Source organism: Rhea americana, unplaced genomic scaffold, assembly GCF_003343005.1.
Source record: "Rhea americana isolate MKP2758 unplaced genomic scaffold, rheAme1 scaffold_168, whole genome shotgun sequence".
Taxonomy (NCBI): domain Eukaryota; kingdom Metazoa; phylum Chordata; class Aves; order Rheiformes; family Rheidae; genus Rhea; species Rhea americana.
Window position 1 is genome coordinate 1128985 of NW_028185794.1, and position 20036 is coordinate 1149020.

General features: G+C 59.9%; 1 protein-coding gene across 2 annotated transcripts; it reads right to left on the minus strand.

The window, feature by feature from the left end:
- Nucleotides 1-13: 13 nt before the first annotated feature.
- On the minus strand, nucleotides 14-19802 carry GRAMD2A (GRAM domain containing 2A). Of its 2 annotated transcripts, XM_085300730.1 has the most exons (12): nucleotides 19756-19802; nucleotides 18418-18531; nucleotides 16988-17045; nucleotides 13082-13154; nucleotides 12752-12855; nucleotides 11493-11591; nucleotides 9878-9949; nucleotides 8145-8207; nucleotides 4329-4485; nucleotides 3531-3630; nucleotides 3066-3173; nucleotides 14-2322 (listed from the first exon to the last, which is right to left on the minus strand). In XM_085300730.1, the coding sequence occupies exons 2-12, from the start codon at nucleotides 18519-18521 to the stop codon at nucleotides 2319-2321; spliced, it is 942 nt and encodes a 313-aa protein (XP_085156856.1). In that variant the 5' UTR covers nucleotides 18522-18531; nucleotides 19756-19802; the 3' UTR covers nucleotides 14-2318. The 2 variants fall into 2 exon arrangements, with proteins under 2 accessions (XP_085156856.1, XP_085156855.1); XM_085300729.1 differs by lacking the exon at nucleotides 14-2322 and having other exon boundaries at nucleotides 3062-3173; nucleotides 19756-19768.
- Between the last annotated feature and the right edge of the window lie 234 nt (nucleotides 19803-20036).

A 20036-nucleotide genomic window follows, 5' to 3' on the forward strand; every position in this document is an offset into this window, starting at 1 on the left:
CCGGGCGCCGGCGTGCTAGAAAACCGTGGCTTTATTTAAACCGCGCTCGCGGCCCTGGCTGCGGCCGCCTTCGCCAGGGCCGAGGCCGTCCGAGCSGAGGGGAAGGGCCGGCGGGGAGGCCCCGGCCCGCAAACGCCGCGGGAACGCCAGCGAGGAGGAGGAGGAGGAGGAGGGAGGTTGTTATAAATAACCGCCACCGTTCCACCTCCGCGTCGTGCACGGCGCTGGGGGCCAGCGAGCTTCTCCCCCCTCCTCCACCCGCAACGCCGCTTGTGGGGGGCTGGTCCCCCCCTACGGAAAAGCGTCCTGCKGCGGCAGCGAAGGGCCGCGCGGCGCTCGCTCCCCCACCCTGCGCCCCGGCCGCRAGGCTGCTTTGGGCGCCGGTTCCACCAGCCCGACGTTTGCTCCCCAGCCTCTCCCGACGCGCTTGGCAGATGGGCTGGGGGCACACAGGGCCGTGCACCCCTCCTCCCCCGCCTGTTGGGGCGCCCCCAGCCTGGCCTCGAGCTCCCCCCGACAGCTCATGCCCGGGAGCAGCGGGGTCCCACCACGTTAACAGGGGCCTAACCCACGCACGCAGCAAGGGCCGCGCTCCTACGAGCGGAGCCGTCCTCGACGCGAGCGCGACCGCGGCAGCCGCCCTCCCCGTCGGCACGCGGGGCGGCACGGGGTGCCCCCGCYGCCGGGAACGCGGGCTGAGCAGCACGAAGTAACGCGCGCAGCGGGCGCAGACACGCTGCAATCCCAGCCGCACGCCCGAGAAGTTAACCAGCGCCGGCCAGGCCCGCGGCCGCGGACCGCTGCTCGTTGCAGGCTCCTTTCGGGACGTCTAGCGAGGCTGCAGCAGGGCTAACGAAGCCTTGGTCCCGCGTGACCGTCCGTTCCCTGCTGCGGTCCCCAGCGAGGACGCTTGTTCCGGAGGCTCCTAAAGTGCTTTGCGAGAAGACACACGTGCAGGCGCCCCGAGACACCCCTTCGCTCCAGGGGAGAGCGGTGCAGAAGGGTTGGGGGGCTGGTGCAGAGCCCCCGGATCCTAACCCCCCTGCCGTGGTACGCGGGGCCATGGTGGGGGGGAGGCACTGGCACGCTAAACACACGAGCTGAGAGCAAGCGGCCTCTAGCACATTCCCACATCCGGGCTCTGCTGCGGGCGGCAGGAGCTGCGCGACCCCGGCACGCGGGGCTGCCTTCCCCCTTTCACCCTCCTCTCTGGCCCTGCAGCCCCCCCTCCGGGAGGCAGGCGAAACTCGTCGGGGCCTCCGCTCGCTGGGGCTGGGAGAGCTGCGGCCGTGCCGCGGCGGGCAGGCTGGTGGGGGAAGCGGCGCGCCCGCRTCCCGGGCTGCCTCCCCGCGTCCCTACCGCTCTCGAGCTGCAAGGGGCAGAGGGCTGAACAAGCCCGTTCAGCTGTACCAGCCGCAGCGCTGCTCAAACCTCGCACCTCCCTGGAGGTGTCACCTCCACGGTGCAGGCGCTTCTCAGGCTCTAACACTGACATCCGATGTGGCAGCACCTCCCAGACACAGGGCGCGAGCCCGGCGCTGGAGGAGAATGGGACCAGCTCGCGGCGCAGGAGGAACTAACTGGTCCCGAGGAGAACTACGTTGGCATGGGAGCGTGTCCGGGGAGGACAGGCCGAGCCAGCTTCAATCCTTTGCAACCGGGAGCTCATCCACTTGTTTACAGGGGCTTACAGTAAGTCTAAGGTCATCTTTGAACAACAAAACTCAAGTTCAGGATAAAAAACAGCGACCATTTTAGCAGCAAGTCCTATGGGCAGGCCCAACCACTTCCTCCAACCGGGGCAGCAGCCTGCTGGGCCATCGTCCAGCGCCACAGCGTGTCAGCGCCCCGGGAAGACGACGGGTTTCCGATGGCACAGGGAGTTGGCACCAGTGGCTGTGACCCAGACGGGCAGTCCTGCTTGGAGCGGCAGTCTGCGATGGTAGGAAAACAGACGGTATTTGGTCCCAGTAATACTGGCCGAGGGAAAGACAGGCCACGTGCAACAGTCGAGCCTGGGGTTACTGACCGGAAAACCCAGCACTTGCCTCCCTCCAGAGCAGCACAGGATGCCCCAAGGATGCGAACGTTGAGGCGCGGCTCGGAGGCAGCACAAAGCCTGTGACACGATCCTGCCAGGTCCCGGAGGCAGCAGGACACAGGGCTCCGCTGCTGAGGCCAAACAGAGAGGAGAGCCCCGGCTCCTCGGTTCGGACGCTCTAAACGCTGCGGTCGCCGGGAGCCCGGGCGGGAGATCTGTACACAAAGTGCTACTCTCTTGTCATCGTCTGTCCTGAGCCAGAGCTCGGGGGTAACAGTCACCTGYGAACAGACAGCGGGATAGGACGGAGGTGAGCGTGCGGGGAGGCACCGTCCCCCAGGCCAGCCCTGAGATGGGCTCCCACCCCGTCCCACGGGCATGAGGAGGGGAAGCACCCACTTGTACCCCCTCCAGGCTTGGCCCAGCCTCCAGGGATGCTGGCACTGGAAGAACAACGAGCTCCAGTCCATCTCCCTGCTCATGCCTGGAGGTTGCACTAGCCTCAGGCAACAACTAGCTTTGCCGTAACGCCCATCTCCTTTGACCAGGGGAGCAGCCGCACTGCCCCAAGATCTGCCCCATGCCCGCAGGAGACCCCCTCACAAGGGCTGAAAGTCTCACAGACAGCAGAACTTGCCCTGGTCACTCAAACCAAACCTCACCTCATCTACTGGGTGTTCAGCAACGCAACCGGTGTCTACCCTGCCTTCGGGACTGCCGCCAGCGATCCCAACAGGATCGCCAAGCCAAGCCCAGGATGGCTGCACACCACCACGGGTGCAAACGCCCAGTAACAGCACGCACGTGCGCACCCACAAGGACACGCAGACACGGGCACACGCAGACACGGGCACACGCATGTGGGAGGGAGGCAGAACGGGGCGGAGCGGGGCAGAGTCTCGGCTCTTCACTCCTTGTCGTTCGGGGCCTCTGCTTTCTGTGCGGTTCGCCCTCCTGGGAGACGGCCTGTCCCAAAACACCCCTCCAGGCAGCAGGGTTCACGCGGACGCAGAGAGGCCCCTACCTCCTGTGCCCGCGGGAGAGGTAGTCCCGATTCAGAGAGCAGAGCTGCTGCTCCAGACGGAAGATACGGAATGCCAGGTATGAAGATGACACGACCAGGAGGCAGATCCTAAGAGCAAGGGAACAAGCACAAGCAGTCAGAGACGACGGCTGAGACCAGCTGTCTCCGTGCTGGTGGGAATCTGGCCACACTGGCTCTCCCCAGCTTCCTTGTCCTCCCTAGGCTGCAGCCCCAGCGCTGCTTCCAGAACTGCTTTCTTCGGATGAGGGACTCTAGTCTGCTCCCATTCCCCTGTGGTGGTCACAGCCCTGCCCTCCTCCTCCTCCATGCTCCAAAAGATGTCTGTCCCACATCTGCCACAGCTGGAGAGCTGCTGTTGGCCAACAGCGTTCAATCTGTGCTGGGAGGGCTGGGCCAATGTCGCCCCGGCACCTCGAAGCCCGCAGCCCCCCTCAGCACACTTACAGCACGATGAAGATCTTCAGGAGCTGGTAGTCAGAGGGCCTCAGCTCCGCCACGCAGCTCTGCTCCCCCTCCAGCTCCTCCTCCGTGTTTATTGCACTTTCTGAAACACAAGCCAAGGGCCAACGGGTCAACGCAGGAACGTGGCCGCGTGGGCTCAGCACCTCTACGCGTGGGACAGCCGGAGCGGAGATTGGCGCGCACGCTCGGCAGACGGTCCCGCTCCTCCCGCTGTGCCCAGCGTGTCGAGCGGCCCAGGGCCTTCCTTGAAGGGGACTTCCATCGGGAAGAGCAGCTCTGCTTGACAGCCCGCTGGAGCTGCCCCTTGGCGCTAYGGAGGGCCCGCAGCCACGCGCTCCGTCATAACGCTTCCATTGCACAGACTTCACTACCACGTCTGCAGGACGAGCCCCGGGAATCCGCTCAGGCCAGCGGGACGTTTCCCTGATGGGTCCCTTCCAACTACGAGAGGCAAATACTCCTCCTGCCTCTGTTCAGACCAGCTTCGCCTCCACCACCCACCCGCAGGCCCAGGCCTGCCCGGGTGCTAGGGGTGYGCTCKGTGGGCTGGGACCCCCRCAKGGCTTTCRCTCAGGGGGCTGSATGCCGAGCAGGCAGCTGGGAAACYCCATCCCACCCCTAGGGCAGGTCACTGTCCCCTTGCTACGGAGCTCCCGTGCCTGAGCTCCACTCGCCTGCAAGGATGCTCATCCTCGGTGAAGGATGAAGGTCTCAAGCACRTATTTATGATGGGTTATAACCTAAAAAGCACCATTTTAGGGCAGGGCACAACTTAAGCACCTGAGACCAAGGGCTCCTCCGAGGTAAACGAGCTCTCCTTGGCGCTGAGGCTGCTGACGGACGTCCGGTGGATGCACTGGTAGTCCGCGTCCGGCAGAGACAGCGAGAGAGACGCAGGCGAGACCTTCCTCCACTTCCCCTCGGGGACGATCACCTCCTGCGGGCAGCAGTCCGGGTTAGCAGCCCCCCGCGCTGCGGGGCACGCGGACGCGCTCGGGTGCGCTCCCCCGGCCACCCCGCTCTGAGGTGGCTCCCCGACGCGGCGCCCGGCCCTTCGTGCTGGCACCAGCTCTGCATTTTCCCTTTTTAAATACAAGCCCAGCCCGTATTTAAAGAGTCGGAGGGCTGGGAAGTTTGACGTGCTCCCCAGTACAGCCAGTTAAGTGGTTAACTACCTTCGTTTTGTTCTCTACGTCGCTTTTGCGAGCCAAACGCACCCGCCAGACCTCACGGTGCGCCCACCGCTCCAGCCTAACCGCGCTCCGCAGCTCCRGGAAGAGGCAGTCATTTCATAAATATTTTGACAGAAAAATTATCTATACCCTGCACAGCTTAGCCCAAGCTCACTAGAAAACCGCTCCCAGCCAAAGCTGGAGTCTCTGCCAAGAGATGTGCTTAGGTTCGAATCAAACGGCTCGTTCTCTTCATCTACCGCCCCGGCGCCGAGCTAGCGTTTCCAGCAACACGACTGCCGTCGAGCCAGGAGCAGGAGGGTGAAGCAGCTCAGACGTGTCGCCTTCAGGTCTCTTGCAACTGCTGCCATCTGCCCACCTAGAAACCTCGCAAATGTCCAGGCAGGTCACAGGGGGCTCCAGTGTAAGTGTCACCTCTGACTCCTCTTGCTGTCACCAGCCTTCATCTCTCTCACAAGGGCCTCCAGCAGCCCCCGCATGGACCAGGACCAGTTCACAGGCACAGCAAGGCCACGGGTCCACAAGGGACGTCCTGCTTCTCACTTCAGGCACCCACTGACCTGTGAGGGATGTCCCACTCATCACCTCCTGTGGCCAGAGCGGTGCACAGGGCCACCAGCCCACAAGGCACGTCCTGCTCATCACCTCCTGCATTTGGTAAGAGCCAGAAACRACGAAGGGGAGGGACAGAGAAAGCACACAGCATTCCTGTGACAAAGCCGCTGCCCCTGTGGCTTTGGCAAAGCCCAAGGCAGCCCAAACAGGCCAGCGGCAGCTGCCTGCGCCACGGGAGAGGCCGTATCCTGCGTGCCAGGGGTGCAGTCGTCTCGGGCAGAGGTGTCGCGCAGAGGTGAGCTGTGCTGGGCTGGCTGCCTCAGCCAGCATGTCCTGAGACAAAACCCTGCCGCAAATGGAGCGCTTGAGGTGCGGGTCCTCGCGCCTGGCACAGCGGGCCGGGGAGGGAAGGGAACCCCAGTCCTGCGGGGAGGGCAGGGGCTGGTGAGAACGCGCGAGGCTGCTCCTGTGTCCCAGCCAGAGCGGACCCTGGTGCCAGCCACCACTCGCACCGCTCCACCGGCGTGCCCTGCCAAGGAGACCATCGCTGCTGCTGAAAAAAAGAGGCCCGACGCCAGGGACAAGGCGCGGGGTGGGGTGCCCTCCCGGCAGCTAGGAGAGATGCCCACCGAGACCTAGACCACCAGCCAGCTGCCCCTGCTGCAGGCAGGACCCCCCAAAAACAACACRCTGCCTTGCTGTTCCTTCATCCTTCCCCAGGCTCAACAGACGGTCCAAACACAAAGCGAAGTGGGATTGCGCTACGGGATTTCAGGCTTGGCAAATCCCCCCGAAGGCAAGCGTGCCCAGCTGAGCAGGAGGGAGCTGAAGCCCGTGGCCATCGTTACATCTCCCCGTCCAAGCTGCGAAGCTCCGCTCAGGCTGCGAACGGCCTCGGCTCCTGCCCGGCGGCTCGCCCGGCCGGGGACGGCGCGGCATTCCCTCTCGCAGCGCAGGAACCGCAGCGCGCTTTCCAGCTCGCCGGGCAAGCGGCCAAACAGATAGTCAGCTGCGGGGGAACGAGGACGGACTGGAAAACAACTCCCAGGATACAGGGCCACTAACGACGCAGTTGCCTACGAGATGCAGGAGGCGCTGGAGGAATGCGCGCGGTGGAGAGGGCCTCTGCGGAGCAGCACGAGACACCGGGGCAGCGCGGCAACACGGGCAAAGCGGTGCRCGGCGGAAGCCTGACGCTGCCCTGACCCGTGGCCTTCGCGTGGACACGGCCGGGTTGTCCCCACCGGCTGCCTCCTGTGCACTAGCAGGACGGTCCCCATCGCAGGGGAGCGGCTTTCGGGATGGGTTTAGGGGAGGTGGCGGGACGCTGCCCGGCCCTGCACCGCGGGGATGGGCGCTGATCTGTGGCAGCCACCTCCCGACTGCCTCTGCCAAGAGGGACCCAAAGGAAAACGCACAAGCGCTCTGCGCCCGCTCTGCTGAAGCTGCCCCTGATTAGGAGCCATCAAGAGAACGGCAGAGGAGATGCCGTCATGGCCTGTCGGGATGTCCAGACCCTATTTCAGCCCAGCCCTGGGCTGTTCCGGCGCTCGCAGCAGCATTGCCAGTGCCAGCAGCAGAGATGTTTTATCTGACTGWCTGTGCCTGCTCCCTGCCATCAACACGCTCTTCCTTCAGATTCCGCATGGAAAGCCAAGGTGGCCTTCGCTGGAGATCCCGCAGGAGCCCTTTCTCCAGGGCTAAGTTACTTTTTAAATCATCACGCCTCGCTAAGGCGGGACRGGCAGTGCCGGGAGATCAGCGCGTTTCGGCTGTCTGCAGCCAGCACAAACAAGCTTTTCTAGGTCACGGCATTACACGCACGGCCCCGTAACTCCTCACGTCACGGGGAGAAAGTGAACGTTTCCAGCTAGAGAAGCTTTCTCACCCCAGCTGACCACCGCACAGAGAGCACTATGCTACTCCTGTTTGCAAAYAAAAAAGCTCAGTCAACGAAAGCCCATCTGAGGACACGTTTTCTTCCCCTTTTGCCCTCCACCCTCCTGGCTGCAGGCCTTCCCTGTAGTTAAGGCCACTCACGTCACCGCAGAGACCCAGCATTGCAGACTGCCGCGATAAAGCACTTGCCAGCTCAGCTGTAAACGCCGGGATGCTCACACACCACCTCCAAGGCCACRAGGAGCGCAGGCATCAACCTAACACCGGCGTGGGACCAGCATAACACCAGCGGCAGTGCTACAACATCTCTATAGATACTTGACACTTCCAGCTAGCAAGCAAGAGAGGATCTTCTGAGTGTGATCTCTCTGTGAATCAGCCCGAGCAGAGAGAAACACATACTTTTCTTTCTCTCCTTTTTCTTTTTTTGTTTTGTTTTTGTTTTAAACTAATTCAATCACATTTCTAACGTATTATTCTGTTTACAGCTCTGGGAACTCTATCAGATTTGGAGACCACAGCCAGTCAGAACCAAGAAGAAGCCTTTTGAACATCAATCAGAAGTTCTCGTTTCTAAAAACAAACCGCAGAGGCTGGCTGCCTCAGTCGATGGCTCACGTTCAACTCTGCACTTTCCAAATCATCCTCTTGACCCTTCTATTAAGGCTGCTACTGCCAAGTCACGATAGATTGTGTAAAAAGATCCCATAGGACAAGCTAAAAAGTTGTTTGCCGCAGCCTTACGCAACCTTTCTTAGTAGCCAGCATCTCGTCACCACGCAGAGCTGCCGGCCGCTTCTGAGCGCGGAGGGAAAGCGTTTCAGCCACCAACGGCTCAAATGAACGTTTGCCTGCCCCGCAGCACGAGCGCTCGTTCCTTCGCAGCGCTCGTCCAGCCCACAGCACTGCGGGCCCCTCCAGGGCTCCCCGATGCAAGTCTGACTCTTACCAGTGACACTGCATCGGGTTCCTCTGTAAATTCTTTCAAGCTCAAACTCTTCTTGCTTGAAACCTGGAGGGGAGAAAGAAACACGATGCTACCARCACATGTTCTCCCCTCTTGCCCCTCTTCCTGCTTAAGCCCTAATTAAAAAAACTTAGTTTTCAGTCATGGCGGAGAAGTCTTACGGTTGGGGAAAATCAGGCTGGATTCCCTGCAGCCACCGACATGGATAGGTGCTAAGGCAGGCCACAAAGCAACGACCAGCAAAATGGTTCTTAATTGGCAAGCGAGTATTGCCGTTTGAGAAGCATTTGTGGAAGGGTTTCCAGCCAGCTCTTTAGGGCAGAACTATCGCGTCCTACCCGGGCTGGTGATGGGACTGAGTCACCCCAAATGCTCCCCTGACATCCCAACACACTAGGAAGCACCCTTTCAGGGGGAGAACAGCAGCCAGCACCACACTCCCGCATGCTTCAAAGGTATGAAGAAAAAGAAGCCCTGGTAATCCGCATCTCCAGCTCAAGGACTAATGGATTTCTTCCCCCTTCAGGCTTTTTAATTACTTTTTTTTTTTCTGTATCATTTTTCCCCAAACTTTAGAAAATCTGAGGAAAAGTCAGCACTGTGTATACTGGCAGAACTAGTATTACTAGTAGATTATAAATAATGCATACACACACCCTAAGAGAGAACAGAAACTCTGCTGGGCTCTGCCTAGTTCATCCATGACCCAGAAAACGTCACAAGTGGCTTGCTGCGTGGGACAGGACGCCTACGCGGCACGTGAACAACAGCGGATGGGCCCAGCTCTGCCCTTGCCAGGGTGCTGAGGACAAGCCTGGTCTTGGCACCGTGGTGTTCAGGAGTATGTTACAAACTGATGGAAACAGCCCTGTCATTCTGAGGTACAAACTCAGCCCAGAGACAGTGGGATGGACATCACAAGGGAGTCTCCAAATCTCAAGCACTGTTGAGGGACTCAACAGGCCCACGTGGGCAATGCGTTCAAAGGGTCATGGCTACCTCCCATCAGASAGCACGTGATGTTCATGGGGAGGATGTGTTGCTTAACACCGGCTCAGGCAGGGTTAGCCCTTTGCTCCTCCTCATACCCCAAAACGTCAACCTCTGGGTGCTGAGAGGAGACTTTGCCAAAGGCAAAGCAACCAGAGCATCTCACCTTCAAAGGACATCGCCAATACTAGCTACTACATCCCTGCACTCATAGTGCTGCCCTGGTTTTGGCGAGAGAAGAAGCAGATGCAGAGAAAAGGAGTTGCTTGCCAAGGGGGACAGTGCAAACTGGGAGACTCGGGGACTGGTGGGCACAGAGCAGTGGAGCAGTGGTAAGAGGCGCTGCCATTCTCAGCAGACCTCTCCAGGCACATCTCCTTCCCCTCTCCCTGTCCCAGATCCTTGCTGTGGAGTGAAAACCCCTCTGAGATCTGAGGGCAGTAAGGATGGTCACTAACGCGAGGACATCGGGAGGAGGGAGCCAGCGTGGTTCACACACCATCCCCCGTGGTGGCTGGGAGGAAGATGCCAGCAAAGCAGAGAAACCGCAAGGCCTTTAGGAGTAGTCCAAAGCCTTCGTACTGAAGGAGAAAAACTCCGCTCCTTGAGGCACCACCCTAGGGGTGAGCGCCGAACAGTGGGGCTGTCGAAACGCTGGCAGACTCGGAGAGGGGGCCTCTCTGGCACAAGCCAAACTCCCAGTGCCACGACAGAGTAAAAGGTACCTGTAGGTGCGTGCAGACTCTCCTCAGCACGTCRTACACGCTGTCCCGGGAGATCAGGGACACAAAAATGTACTGCAAAAAGAAAAAGGCTACCGTGAGAAGTTTTTCCCTCCCAATCCATGTTGCTGCACAGGAGGAAACGGTGCCCATCAGCTCAGYCGCCAGCAAACAGGGGCATCCACCCATGAGTTATGCTGGAACATCTTTTTTGGGAAGTGCCCAGTGGAATAGAAAGCGCTGGTGAGGCTCTGTTAGCTGTTTGGGTTCAAAGTGAGAGGAAGATCCACCAGCCCAGGGGACCAGGAAGATATAGGAGATGTTGAATACAACCAACAGAGGCTTGGCTTAATGGTTTGGCATGGCAGTACAACCTCTGCTCCCAGGGGACTTCTCTGGAGGGCCGGAGTCCCGACGGCAGGGTACAGGCAGAGATGTCCTACCCTTGAATCTCCTGCCCTTCGGGAGCCACGTCCCCTCTGTCCTCCTGCAGGCATCTCCCTGCAGAGATTTCCAGTTGCTATTTTTTGAAGCAGGCTGAAATGTGGACCAGATTTTTTTGGGGCCAGTTTTGTTTTAGCTGCTGTCCCTGCAGGGCCTCCCATGCTCAGCTGAGCCTCTGCTGGCTCCAAGCGGGAYGATGCAGAGGAGAATGGGGGCGACAGCAACCTAAAAGCGTCCTGCAGGTTATGATTTGGCAGGAGGGAAGACAAAAGCCRTGCTCGCCCTGTCCACTGCGCAGGGTCTGTGCGATGCGCAGAGGCCTTGCAGCCAGARCGGCTGGAAAAGGGAGACCAGTTCAATCACCTGAATCCTGCGTTCTGCTACCCCCTGCTAAAATCCCGGGTGTATAATCAGCTCCTGCCACTCTCCCTGGGAGGGGACAGCTAGCCACGTACTGCCTTGAGCTAGGCTTTCAATAACGCAGCACTCTTAGCAGGCAGGGAGTTCGGGAGCACCAGACTGGAATACGTCAGCACATTKCAGCAGGCAACAACCGACGCGTTTTAAAGTTCAATCTCAGCTCTGAATACAGCCCATTAACCAAACTTGCTGCCAGCTTGAGTTGAATTTTGGCCCAAACCTCATCCCTCCTTGGCTTTAAGGCATTTAAAGGGTTCCTTGGACCCTGGCAGGGATTTGCCAGGCTCTGCTGAGTCTCACTGGGGGTTTGCTTCAGYCAGAAACAAAGTGAAATTCAGAAACAAAAGCAAAGCTGCAGTGTTTGCCCTGGCCAGCCGCCAGCACAAAGAACTCCAAGAACTCCACTCGCTTCCTGAAGAGCCTGTGGCTTCAGCTGGGGATGGGAATATCTCCGTTCCTGGTCTCAAATCACTGTGCGGTTACCACAGACAACTCAAAGAGCTTCCGTGGGCTACGCCGAGCTGCTGCACCCAGCCGCTCGCAGGGACGGGCGAAGGGAGAGCCCCCGCAGGGAGGCGCCTGGGGCGGCGGGTGACGTTTGGCGTTTGCCTAGGAGAGAGGCAGCTCCGCAGCGAGACTAGCAGAAACCCCTGCGCTGCCCRGGGCCGCCGCAGCCTGCAAGCGCCGGGGCTCCAACTGACGCCCGCCAGGAGCACGGCGGCGGCTACGGGGGCAGGACACCGAGAGGCTTTACCTTTCTGCTGGCGGTGGTGGTGATAGCCAGCCCGTTCGGCAGCAGCCGCGCTGTCTTGTGCTTTTTGATGAGCTGAACGGAGACCACGGGGATCACAACCTGGAAGGCAGAATACGCAGAGTTGGGCACATCAGTGACGAGCTGCAGAGCCAAGTTGGGTCCCCGGCRCCGGGTCGCGTTGTGGAGCTCCAGGCCACCAGTGCCTAGGGAGGATCACAAGTGCACCCGGCCCACGCTGCACACGGACAAAGCATCTTGCACAGCGTAGGGCTCGATCAGACTCGGTCCTGGAACTTGTGTGAACAACGAGGCCAAACCAAGACTACTCGGCACTTCCTGACCTCAGGGTRCTGGCTTACATACGTGCACTTTCTTTTGAAACGCGGAGATTTAATGCGCATCACGCAGAAGTGTAATTGCACGCCAAACACAACAGTAACACGGGGATTTARCATTTCCTAGAGACAGCTTTTTGCTTTTATTAAAGGTCACAGTGCCCCTTACGTTAATCAGCTTGGAGTTAGTTTCTACTCGATCAAAACAGTGAGGACACAGGGAAACCATCATCCAACATAAACACAGCGAGCCTCTGTAAAACCCGTTGAGAGACACACACCAAGTTTCTGCAAGCAGGACTATGGTTAAAAGTAAGGCAGGATGTAATTTATAGCAGAATAACTTCACTGAAACGCGATTAGCTTTGGAAGTGACAYGCTGTACTTCTATCAGATATTTGTTTAAAGCTGCTGATATAAATAATTCAGTTCTTCAGCCCAGTTTTAAAGGAAGTCATTCCTCCTGAAGATCCCCGTCAGCCACAACATTAACTGGAAAACGTCAGATTGTAAGTCAAGCAGAAGAGCCAAGAGAGATTCAAATCTCCTCTAGAATCCTCCTGAAACCTTTGATCTTCCTTCAAACACTGTTGTGGCTTGTACGAGATTTTTACATTAGGGGATTTTAAAGCAAACCAATATTTGTTTCCCCGAGGCAGATCCTGCAGGTTATCGGAGAAAGAAATGCAGCTGCTCTCCCCTCCTTGTCAATGCAAAGCAGCCCTCCTCTTGCACCCCACACACCGTGTTTTGACAGCTCYTTTGGCAGTGCCGGGGCCCAGGAAAGGATAAGCAGGCTGCAGTAACAGCCTGGGTTAAGCAACCAGTTGGGATGGAGGTGGTGGATGCAAGGGAAGGGCTGCTCCAGCAGAAAGCTGGCCCTGGGGTTAGGACCCCGCGCTCCAGGCTGAGGCACCGTGTTACCTTGATGTCCTTCCCAAAGAGGTTTGCATAGAAGCAGAGCCAGTTGGGGGAGATGTAAAGCCTTCCCTGGATGAGGATATCCCTCTGGAGCGCGCAGGAGCAAACTGTAACACAGAGCAGCAGGGCTGCGTGACAAACGCCCCCGGCCCAGAGCCGCAYGCCGCGCACCCACGTGCCCGCTCCCGTCCTCCCCGGGGATCTGGCCGGGCTGCCGCACACTCGAAGCATGGACTGGGGGAGCACCGGCCGCCAAGCGCCTCTGGCTTCCGCCCGGCACCCACGGCGAGACGCCGGCTCCCGGCTCCCGGCCACCCGCGCCGCCCCGCTCACCTTTCAGCACACTCTCCTCCGTCGGGATGTCCTTGAACAGCTTGTGGTACTGGGAGTTGTACTTGCTAGCGGCCTAGAAACGGAGCAGAGGCAGAGCAAGCAAAGTTACGCCGGGACCTTGCTGATACCGACAGAGGCCCTGGCACAAAAGCTGCCTGCGCCAGTGCCAGGGGAACTTCACGGCCGGCGCAGCAACGTCGCCCAGACCCAGGGGATGGGAGCAGAACCCCGAAACCGCAGAGCCAAGGGGCTCTGGGAGGGTCTCCGGCAGCACAAGGCGCGCGACACCGTGCCTCCCTCCCCCCCCCGTGCCCGCATAAACATTCCCGCCAATATCTAAGCTTCATCTAGCGGAGACGGCTGAGCCTCCGTTCGGATTCASGTTCCCAGCTGGCTAATCCGAAAGCAATTATTTGGCCCGACRGCTTCTCTCCTCTTCCACGAGCGCTTCCCTTATTCCGGGCACAGCGGCAACACTTGCTTTGCGCCCCTCACGCCGTGCCATCCAGCTCTGTCTCGTCCCGGTGCCTCTCCGGGACGGCGCGCGGCAGGAGGAGCGGCAGCAAGCAGCGGCGCTGACGCGCAGCGGTGCCAGGCCCCCCTCCGCCAGCACATCGGTTTGCACCTTGCCACTGCAGTCACCCAATTCTAAATATAAGTTAAACACATGGAAGTAGTTCAATGCTCTGCATTAAATTAGACAGTCCTCCGAGGCGGCGCAAGCAGCTTTTTAGATTCGGATCTCGGCATCTCTTATAAGTATCAGTTCAGCCCTGCCAAGGCAGAGCCCCGGCCGACAGACGCCGTCCAGCGGGCGAGCTCGGTGCCCCCGGAGGGCGATCGAGGCAGCCAGGCAGGCGCTCCGGGTGAGCRGGGGCCGCTTCCCGCGGCTCAGCCGAGGGGCGAGGATTCCCGCGCCGGACGAGGGAGCGCTCCTGCTGCGTCAGGGCTTGCCGGCAGACGTGCTCGTTGCAGGGCCGTCCCGCGCGGTGCTCAAACCCAAGATCCGAGGAGGGAGAAAAAAAAAAAATCCGAGGGACCGGGTGCCTTCCCAGGACACGGAGGGGACCGGCAGAGCGCGCAGGGCCCAGGGCGGCGAGGCTCGGCGGCAGGCAGCCCCACAGGCGCTGCCCTACTGCCCACAGCGGCAAGGTCACCTTAACCCCGCACACCTTGTCGCCGGATGAGCCAGACCTTAAGAGGATCACGGCTCAGCATCACCTGGGCTGGCTTAGCTTCCTCCGCCCCGGAGAGACACGGGGCTGGTGGCGTTTCAGGGCTYTTTTAGAGGGGTGTCAAGGGGAACCGTGGCCCTGCCTCCAAGCCACCCTCTTCCCCAGGTCAAGAAATATCCCCAGGCCCTATGCAAAGCATCTCGCTGCCTCCTGCACACCGCTAAGCTCGGGAGAAGCCCCCGGTTGCCTGCCCAGCGTCCACAACCCTTCCAGATGCCTCGCGATAATCTGCAAAATATTTTGCTAAATATATCTGCTGCCTCCGCTTTGACTGCCACCGCTTYGGAGCCGCAAGGACAAGGCACGTCCTTCGCCGGCTGCAGGAGCAGCGCAGCGCCCACGGCTGCTGGAAGGAGAGGTGAAATCCCCACGCCCGGGCCGGGCAGGAAGGCGCCTGCTCCCTGCCAAGCCCAGAGCCCTACTGGAGCGTGCAAGCCAGCACAGAAGTAGGACAGGCCATTTGTTTTCTTGAGAAACCCCCTGAGCGATGCCAAAGGAGGGTTCAGTTCCCAACAAGGCCAAGCTTATTTCAGGAAGAGGAAAAAAAAATAAAAAATAAATAAAAGCATCCAGAGGATTAGGAGCAAGCGGAGGCGGCTCTTCCATCCGGCTCCACGCTGCAAGCTGGGTCRCAAGCCAAGGCCGATCCCAGCCGGCCGGTGCCAGTTCACGGCAGGGCCGGGCTGCGCCCTCTTTGCGTGGGGGGGAAGAGGAATTTTGCCCTCGTCCCTCCTCCTTCGCAGGGCCGGCCACCCTCCCCATCCGCCAGCCTCGTCCTCACCAGCAACAGCCAGGGTGAGATAAAAAAAAATAAAATAAAAAAAGTCAGCGGCCCAGGCACCAGCCGCAGCACGTTACCGCCTGCCGTCGCCTCGGCCGTGCGAGCGGCGGGCACGGCGCAGGCAAGGGCCGTGGAGCCCCCCGGCAGCGGGGGCCGGGAAAGGGCCGGCCACATCGCTTCCGAGGGCTGCGGGGCGAGGGCTGGCTGCAGCTCCAGGTGCAAGCAGCCCTTTGCCGTACCGAAGCTCTTTTTACTTCTGGAAGGGRGACGTGCACCCTGCAGATTACTGGCGTCAAGCATCGACAAACGCCCTGAGCGGTTTGCAGCTGCCTCGCTCGGGTTAACTTTATCCTTCCRCGTGGTCTGACGCCTGCGTCCGCAGGGGAAGGTGACAAGCGTGTGATCGCAGCMGGCCTGGCTCCTCTCCGCAGGCTGCTGCCCCACTCCAGCTGTCTGGCTAATTGTACCGCAGCTTTGGATCAGCCGAGATTTTTGCCTGCGTCACAAGACAAGCTGGAGCAGCTGTTGCATCGCCCTCTCCGCCACTCCAGTCGGTCACCGGCTTAAAAATGGTGTAAGAAGAGGAGCAAGGAGACGTTCAGATGCGCAGGGAGGAGCTGCAGGTACCCGGAGCATCTGTCCGCCCTTGTCCTTSCTGATCTGGTTGGAAACCTCCCTCCAGGCAACCTGCCACTGCCTCTCTCTTGTGCTACAGAGCGTCGCAGGCAGGCTGGGAAGGGYGAGCAGAGGTGCCTGGCGCAGCCCAGAGCCCTCCCGCGGGTGCTGCTCTGCAGCGGGGCAGCTCCGTTTGCTGGCCAGATCGTGGTGCTCAGCTGGGAGCTCCGAATTGTTCTTGTCGCAGTAAAGCCCAAGAGGGAGAGGTCTTCTCGACTCCCTTCTGTTCCAGGGCTGTTCTTGTTAGTAGACGAATRGAAAAGCTCTATTTTGTACATGATTTGAACATCCAGAAACTACAGAAATTAAGATTCAAACACAAATGAGTTGAACTGTTATTTTCAGTTTGCAGTCTCAAGATTTCAGCTTTCTCCTCTGCTCTAAGTGGAAAGTCCCAAAAGAGCTGGCAAGGGAGATCACGGGCCACATGCAAAACCCTGGAAGAGCCACTCGCAGCACCCAGAGCAACCAGCTCCCCCAGGAACAAGCAGGAGCGCTCTGCCCCCAGCCTGGGAGCCGCTGCTTCCTCCTGTGCTCCTCCAGCCCAGGGCCCGCCTCGCGGCTGCTCTGCYGGCAGGCTGGGCGAGACCTGCAGCACAGCCAGCGCTTGCCTCTGCTCTGAGCGATCCTGCCTACATCCAGCTCTGACCACGGCTACGTTTGGGGGCTGGGGGAGAGACCCCGAAGACTCCTCTGTCCCACAGCGCTCGCAAACCAGGCGGGATGCCAGGGCAGCACCGGGCTCGTGCACTTGCRAGGCGTTGGCCGCACGGGCTGCAGGGGAAGGGGCGCTGGGTGRAGACACGCTCTCCTGGGCATCCAGACACCCAGCACCCAGGCACAGAGCACCAGAGGTGCAAGACGGTCACGGTACCCAGACATCGGACACTCGTTCGGAGGCTACAGTCAGATGCCTCCGCGCCACAGCGTACAAGCCTCCACGCCTACGGACACGAGAGACGACTACGTGCAGGTCTGACTAACTCGGAGGGGAACGGGCCGCGGCAGGAGCCAGGCCTGCAGGGACGAAGCTTTGGCAACCACAGGACGCGCGAGCCGCAAGAAGCAAAGCCGCTGGCGGGGAGCGGATCAGCGGCGCGGTGCCGTGGGGTCAGCCGTTCCCGGCGCGGAACGGGCACGCCTCCCTGGCAGACATCCCAGGCACGCCTGCGCSCAGCACAAGGGTGTTTGCTCAGCATGAAGCCGCTGACTTACCACTTCCCGGTGGCATTTCTTGATGTCTTCATCCTTCAGGGCTTCGTTCAGGTGGAGGCTGCAAGAAAGAATCAAGTGAGCAAAGAGTTTCGGGTCCTTTACTCGTGTCCTACCCACAAAGGGCACGAGAACAGAGCCACACTGTGGCACCGATGCTCAGGAGATGCTGGGGCTCCCTGCCGCGCTCACAGCACGCGCTCTGGGAAGTTGCGCTGCAGACTAGTCTCAGCAGTTTATCGCAGCACCAGGCACGTAGGGACTTTGCTGAGGTTAAATAACGGCTGCAAGACCTCCYGCTTCAGGAAAAGGCTCAGCGCTACCTGGCACCGGGCCGATCGTGAGCTGGCTGAGCCGGCCTGCACCACAGCTTGGAGATACAGCCCACATCACTGCCCAACGACGCCAGCGTGCCCGTACCCAGGTGGCTGGGGAGGTGCACAACACAAATTCACCCTGGGATCGGTGGAGCAAGTCCAGAGCCACTGCCAGGCTGTGCCACGGCGGCAGTCGAGCTGCTGAGGACAGGTTAGGAGCCAGCAAGGGACAGTTCAGGTTTCCCCAGAGCCCCAGCCAGGACAGCGCAGCYGAACGGGCCTTTGGGAACCTGCCCAGGCAGAAGCCAGGCGAGAGGGCAGCCCTGCCTAGCCCCAGCAGCGCGGCGAGGGTGCGCATCAGGGCCCGCCAAGAGGGCACGTCCCCGCCAAACGGCACGCTGCCYGGTCCTGCCACCTCCTACTCCCCACGCTTCTGCCTCCTGCCCAGCCCCGCTGGGAACTCACTGACGCGTGCAGGCAGGGGCCCCGCGAGCCGCCCTGGGGTGGGCGAGAGCAGGCTAGTGCCAGGCTGGGGAGAGCCGACCATGCTCCCATCGCCYCTCCAGGCAGGGGGGCACAGCGGACATGCGCAGGGCTGCAGCATTCGCCCTCTGTCCCACCATCAGTTCTCCCCCGCCAGAAGCATCCCTCCCGTTCGGGCACGAGCGCAGGAGACCGGCATGAAATGTCCAGCTGCATCCATCAGACAAGATGTGAGAGCAGATGGACCATGGAGGTGAAGGAAACAACTGGAGTCAGGCAGTGAAATCACCCCTCCTCGCCCCACCATCTCAGCAGGAGGAACATTGTACCCTTTCCCCAAACACTTCTTCCTCCCATATTTGTAGACCAACTGTTTGATGCTGAAGACAAATGCGAGACCCTCCTTGCCGACCCTGCAGAAGCCTTCCACCTCGTGGGCTGCATTGGAGACCCAGAGGCAGAGGGGATCCTGGAGGATGCCGCAACATGAAGGAAAAATACTTCACAAGACATCCCAGGCACGATGCTCTGCACTGGGGGTGCAAGAGGTCCAGGCACCCCACAGGCTCCGTGCCGGTCCTCCCACTCAGCTCCCACTTTGCGCATCAGCTGCAACCCCAGCTTGAGGCTCACCTGCCATCAAGGGAATCCAAACTCTTCTTCCTGTGAGATGCCTCCAGTTTGTCACGGCCGTGCACGGGCTCAGGGCTCTTCAGGGGAGCTGCTTTATCATGCATTGGCTCGGCRCTGCAAGGAGAAGTCTGTTAGCCGACAAGCAGGATGAGAGGAGGGAAATGCTAGTTTTAGAGCTGGAAATCCGTAACACCCATCTGCACAGAGACCTTCACAGTTCTGCTGCTCAAGGGCAGCGGTAGGATTCCTGCAATTTCTTGAGTCACACAGAGAATAAGTAGCATCTCTTGCCAGGGACTCCCCAGCACTCACAACCGAGCAGCCAAGAAACATAGTCTCCATCTCCGCTGGCTTACAGGAAAGCTAACAGCAGGGAAGAAGCGAGTTGGCTGGTCACAGACTGTCCAAACAAATGCTTGTCTAGAGGTGGCCTTTAAAACCATCACGTGGACCAGAAGCTCAGATAACACCCACCAAAGCTGGGACGAGGCAGGACAGAGCCTCCCACAGAAGCCGCGGTGCTCAGGAGAACGCTCACACAGAGGTGGCCCACGCTGGGGTGGGAAAAGCACAGCTCTGCGAARCTCGCTGGGGCAACAGCGATTTACACCAGCAAGACCCTGCCCCGTGTTTCACACGTAAYGTCTTCTCCCTGCCTCCGGGTCAGCACACCTCATCCCGGCAGGTCTGCTGCCCCGGCTGCCGCTCTGCGTCCGAGACGGAGCTATCTGGAGCGAGAAGCTCGCTTGCCCAGAAACGGCAGGACGCCGATGGCGACAGTCTGGGACGGTCCCAGCTCTGCTCCGGCAACGCGTTTTCGCTCCCTAAAAATCCGCTGGGATTTACCCATTCTCTCCTACTCCCCCGGCTCCCTTCCCAGGCAGGAGGCAAGGGCAAAACAGCCTGCCTGCATCTTCCGAGGGCAGCACTCCTCCCAAAGACACCTCCTCCCTTCTCTAAGCTCTTGTTAAAGCCTGTTATTTACCACAATGAGTTTTATCGGACGCGCTTATCAGATACCCATGTAAAGCAAACACACTCCCAGCACGCTGCGAAGAGAAGGTTATCACCTGGCAGGCCAGAAAGGTGACGCGCCCGCTCTGTGTAAACTGCAACTCGATATTACTTTAGCCTTTGCCTTTCTGGCACCGGGAAACCTATCCACGGAGGCAGACAGTCGAGAGCAAAAGCGGGGCACTAACGCAGGCTCTTGCTGTGAGCCAAGCAAGAGATGCTGCACCGCAGGCGCTTGCCACTTCGCTCGCGGCAGCGGGGCTCCGACCCGGCCCCAGCGGATCTAAGGCTGGGGTTTCCCGAACGCCCRAAGCCAGCCCGAACCTGCCCTTCCGCTTTCTCCGGCCCTCGCTCGCTCCGGTCCGCGGGTCAGCGCAGGCGTTTGCGTGAGTCACGCAAAGATCCCGGAGCAGGGATTAAAACTAACTCGCAGCGCGCAGAACGAGGCTGGACTGGCTCTTTCAGCAGCGCTCACGTGATCACAGCCTAAGGGAAGAAAGGAGGAGGGAAAAAAAAGGAAAAAAAAAAAAAGGCTTTTACTAGCAGTTTTGCAGAACAACAAGGTTTGGCTCTGCCTGCTCCCAAAGGGCTTTTTATTACAGTCT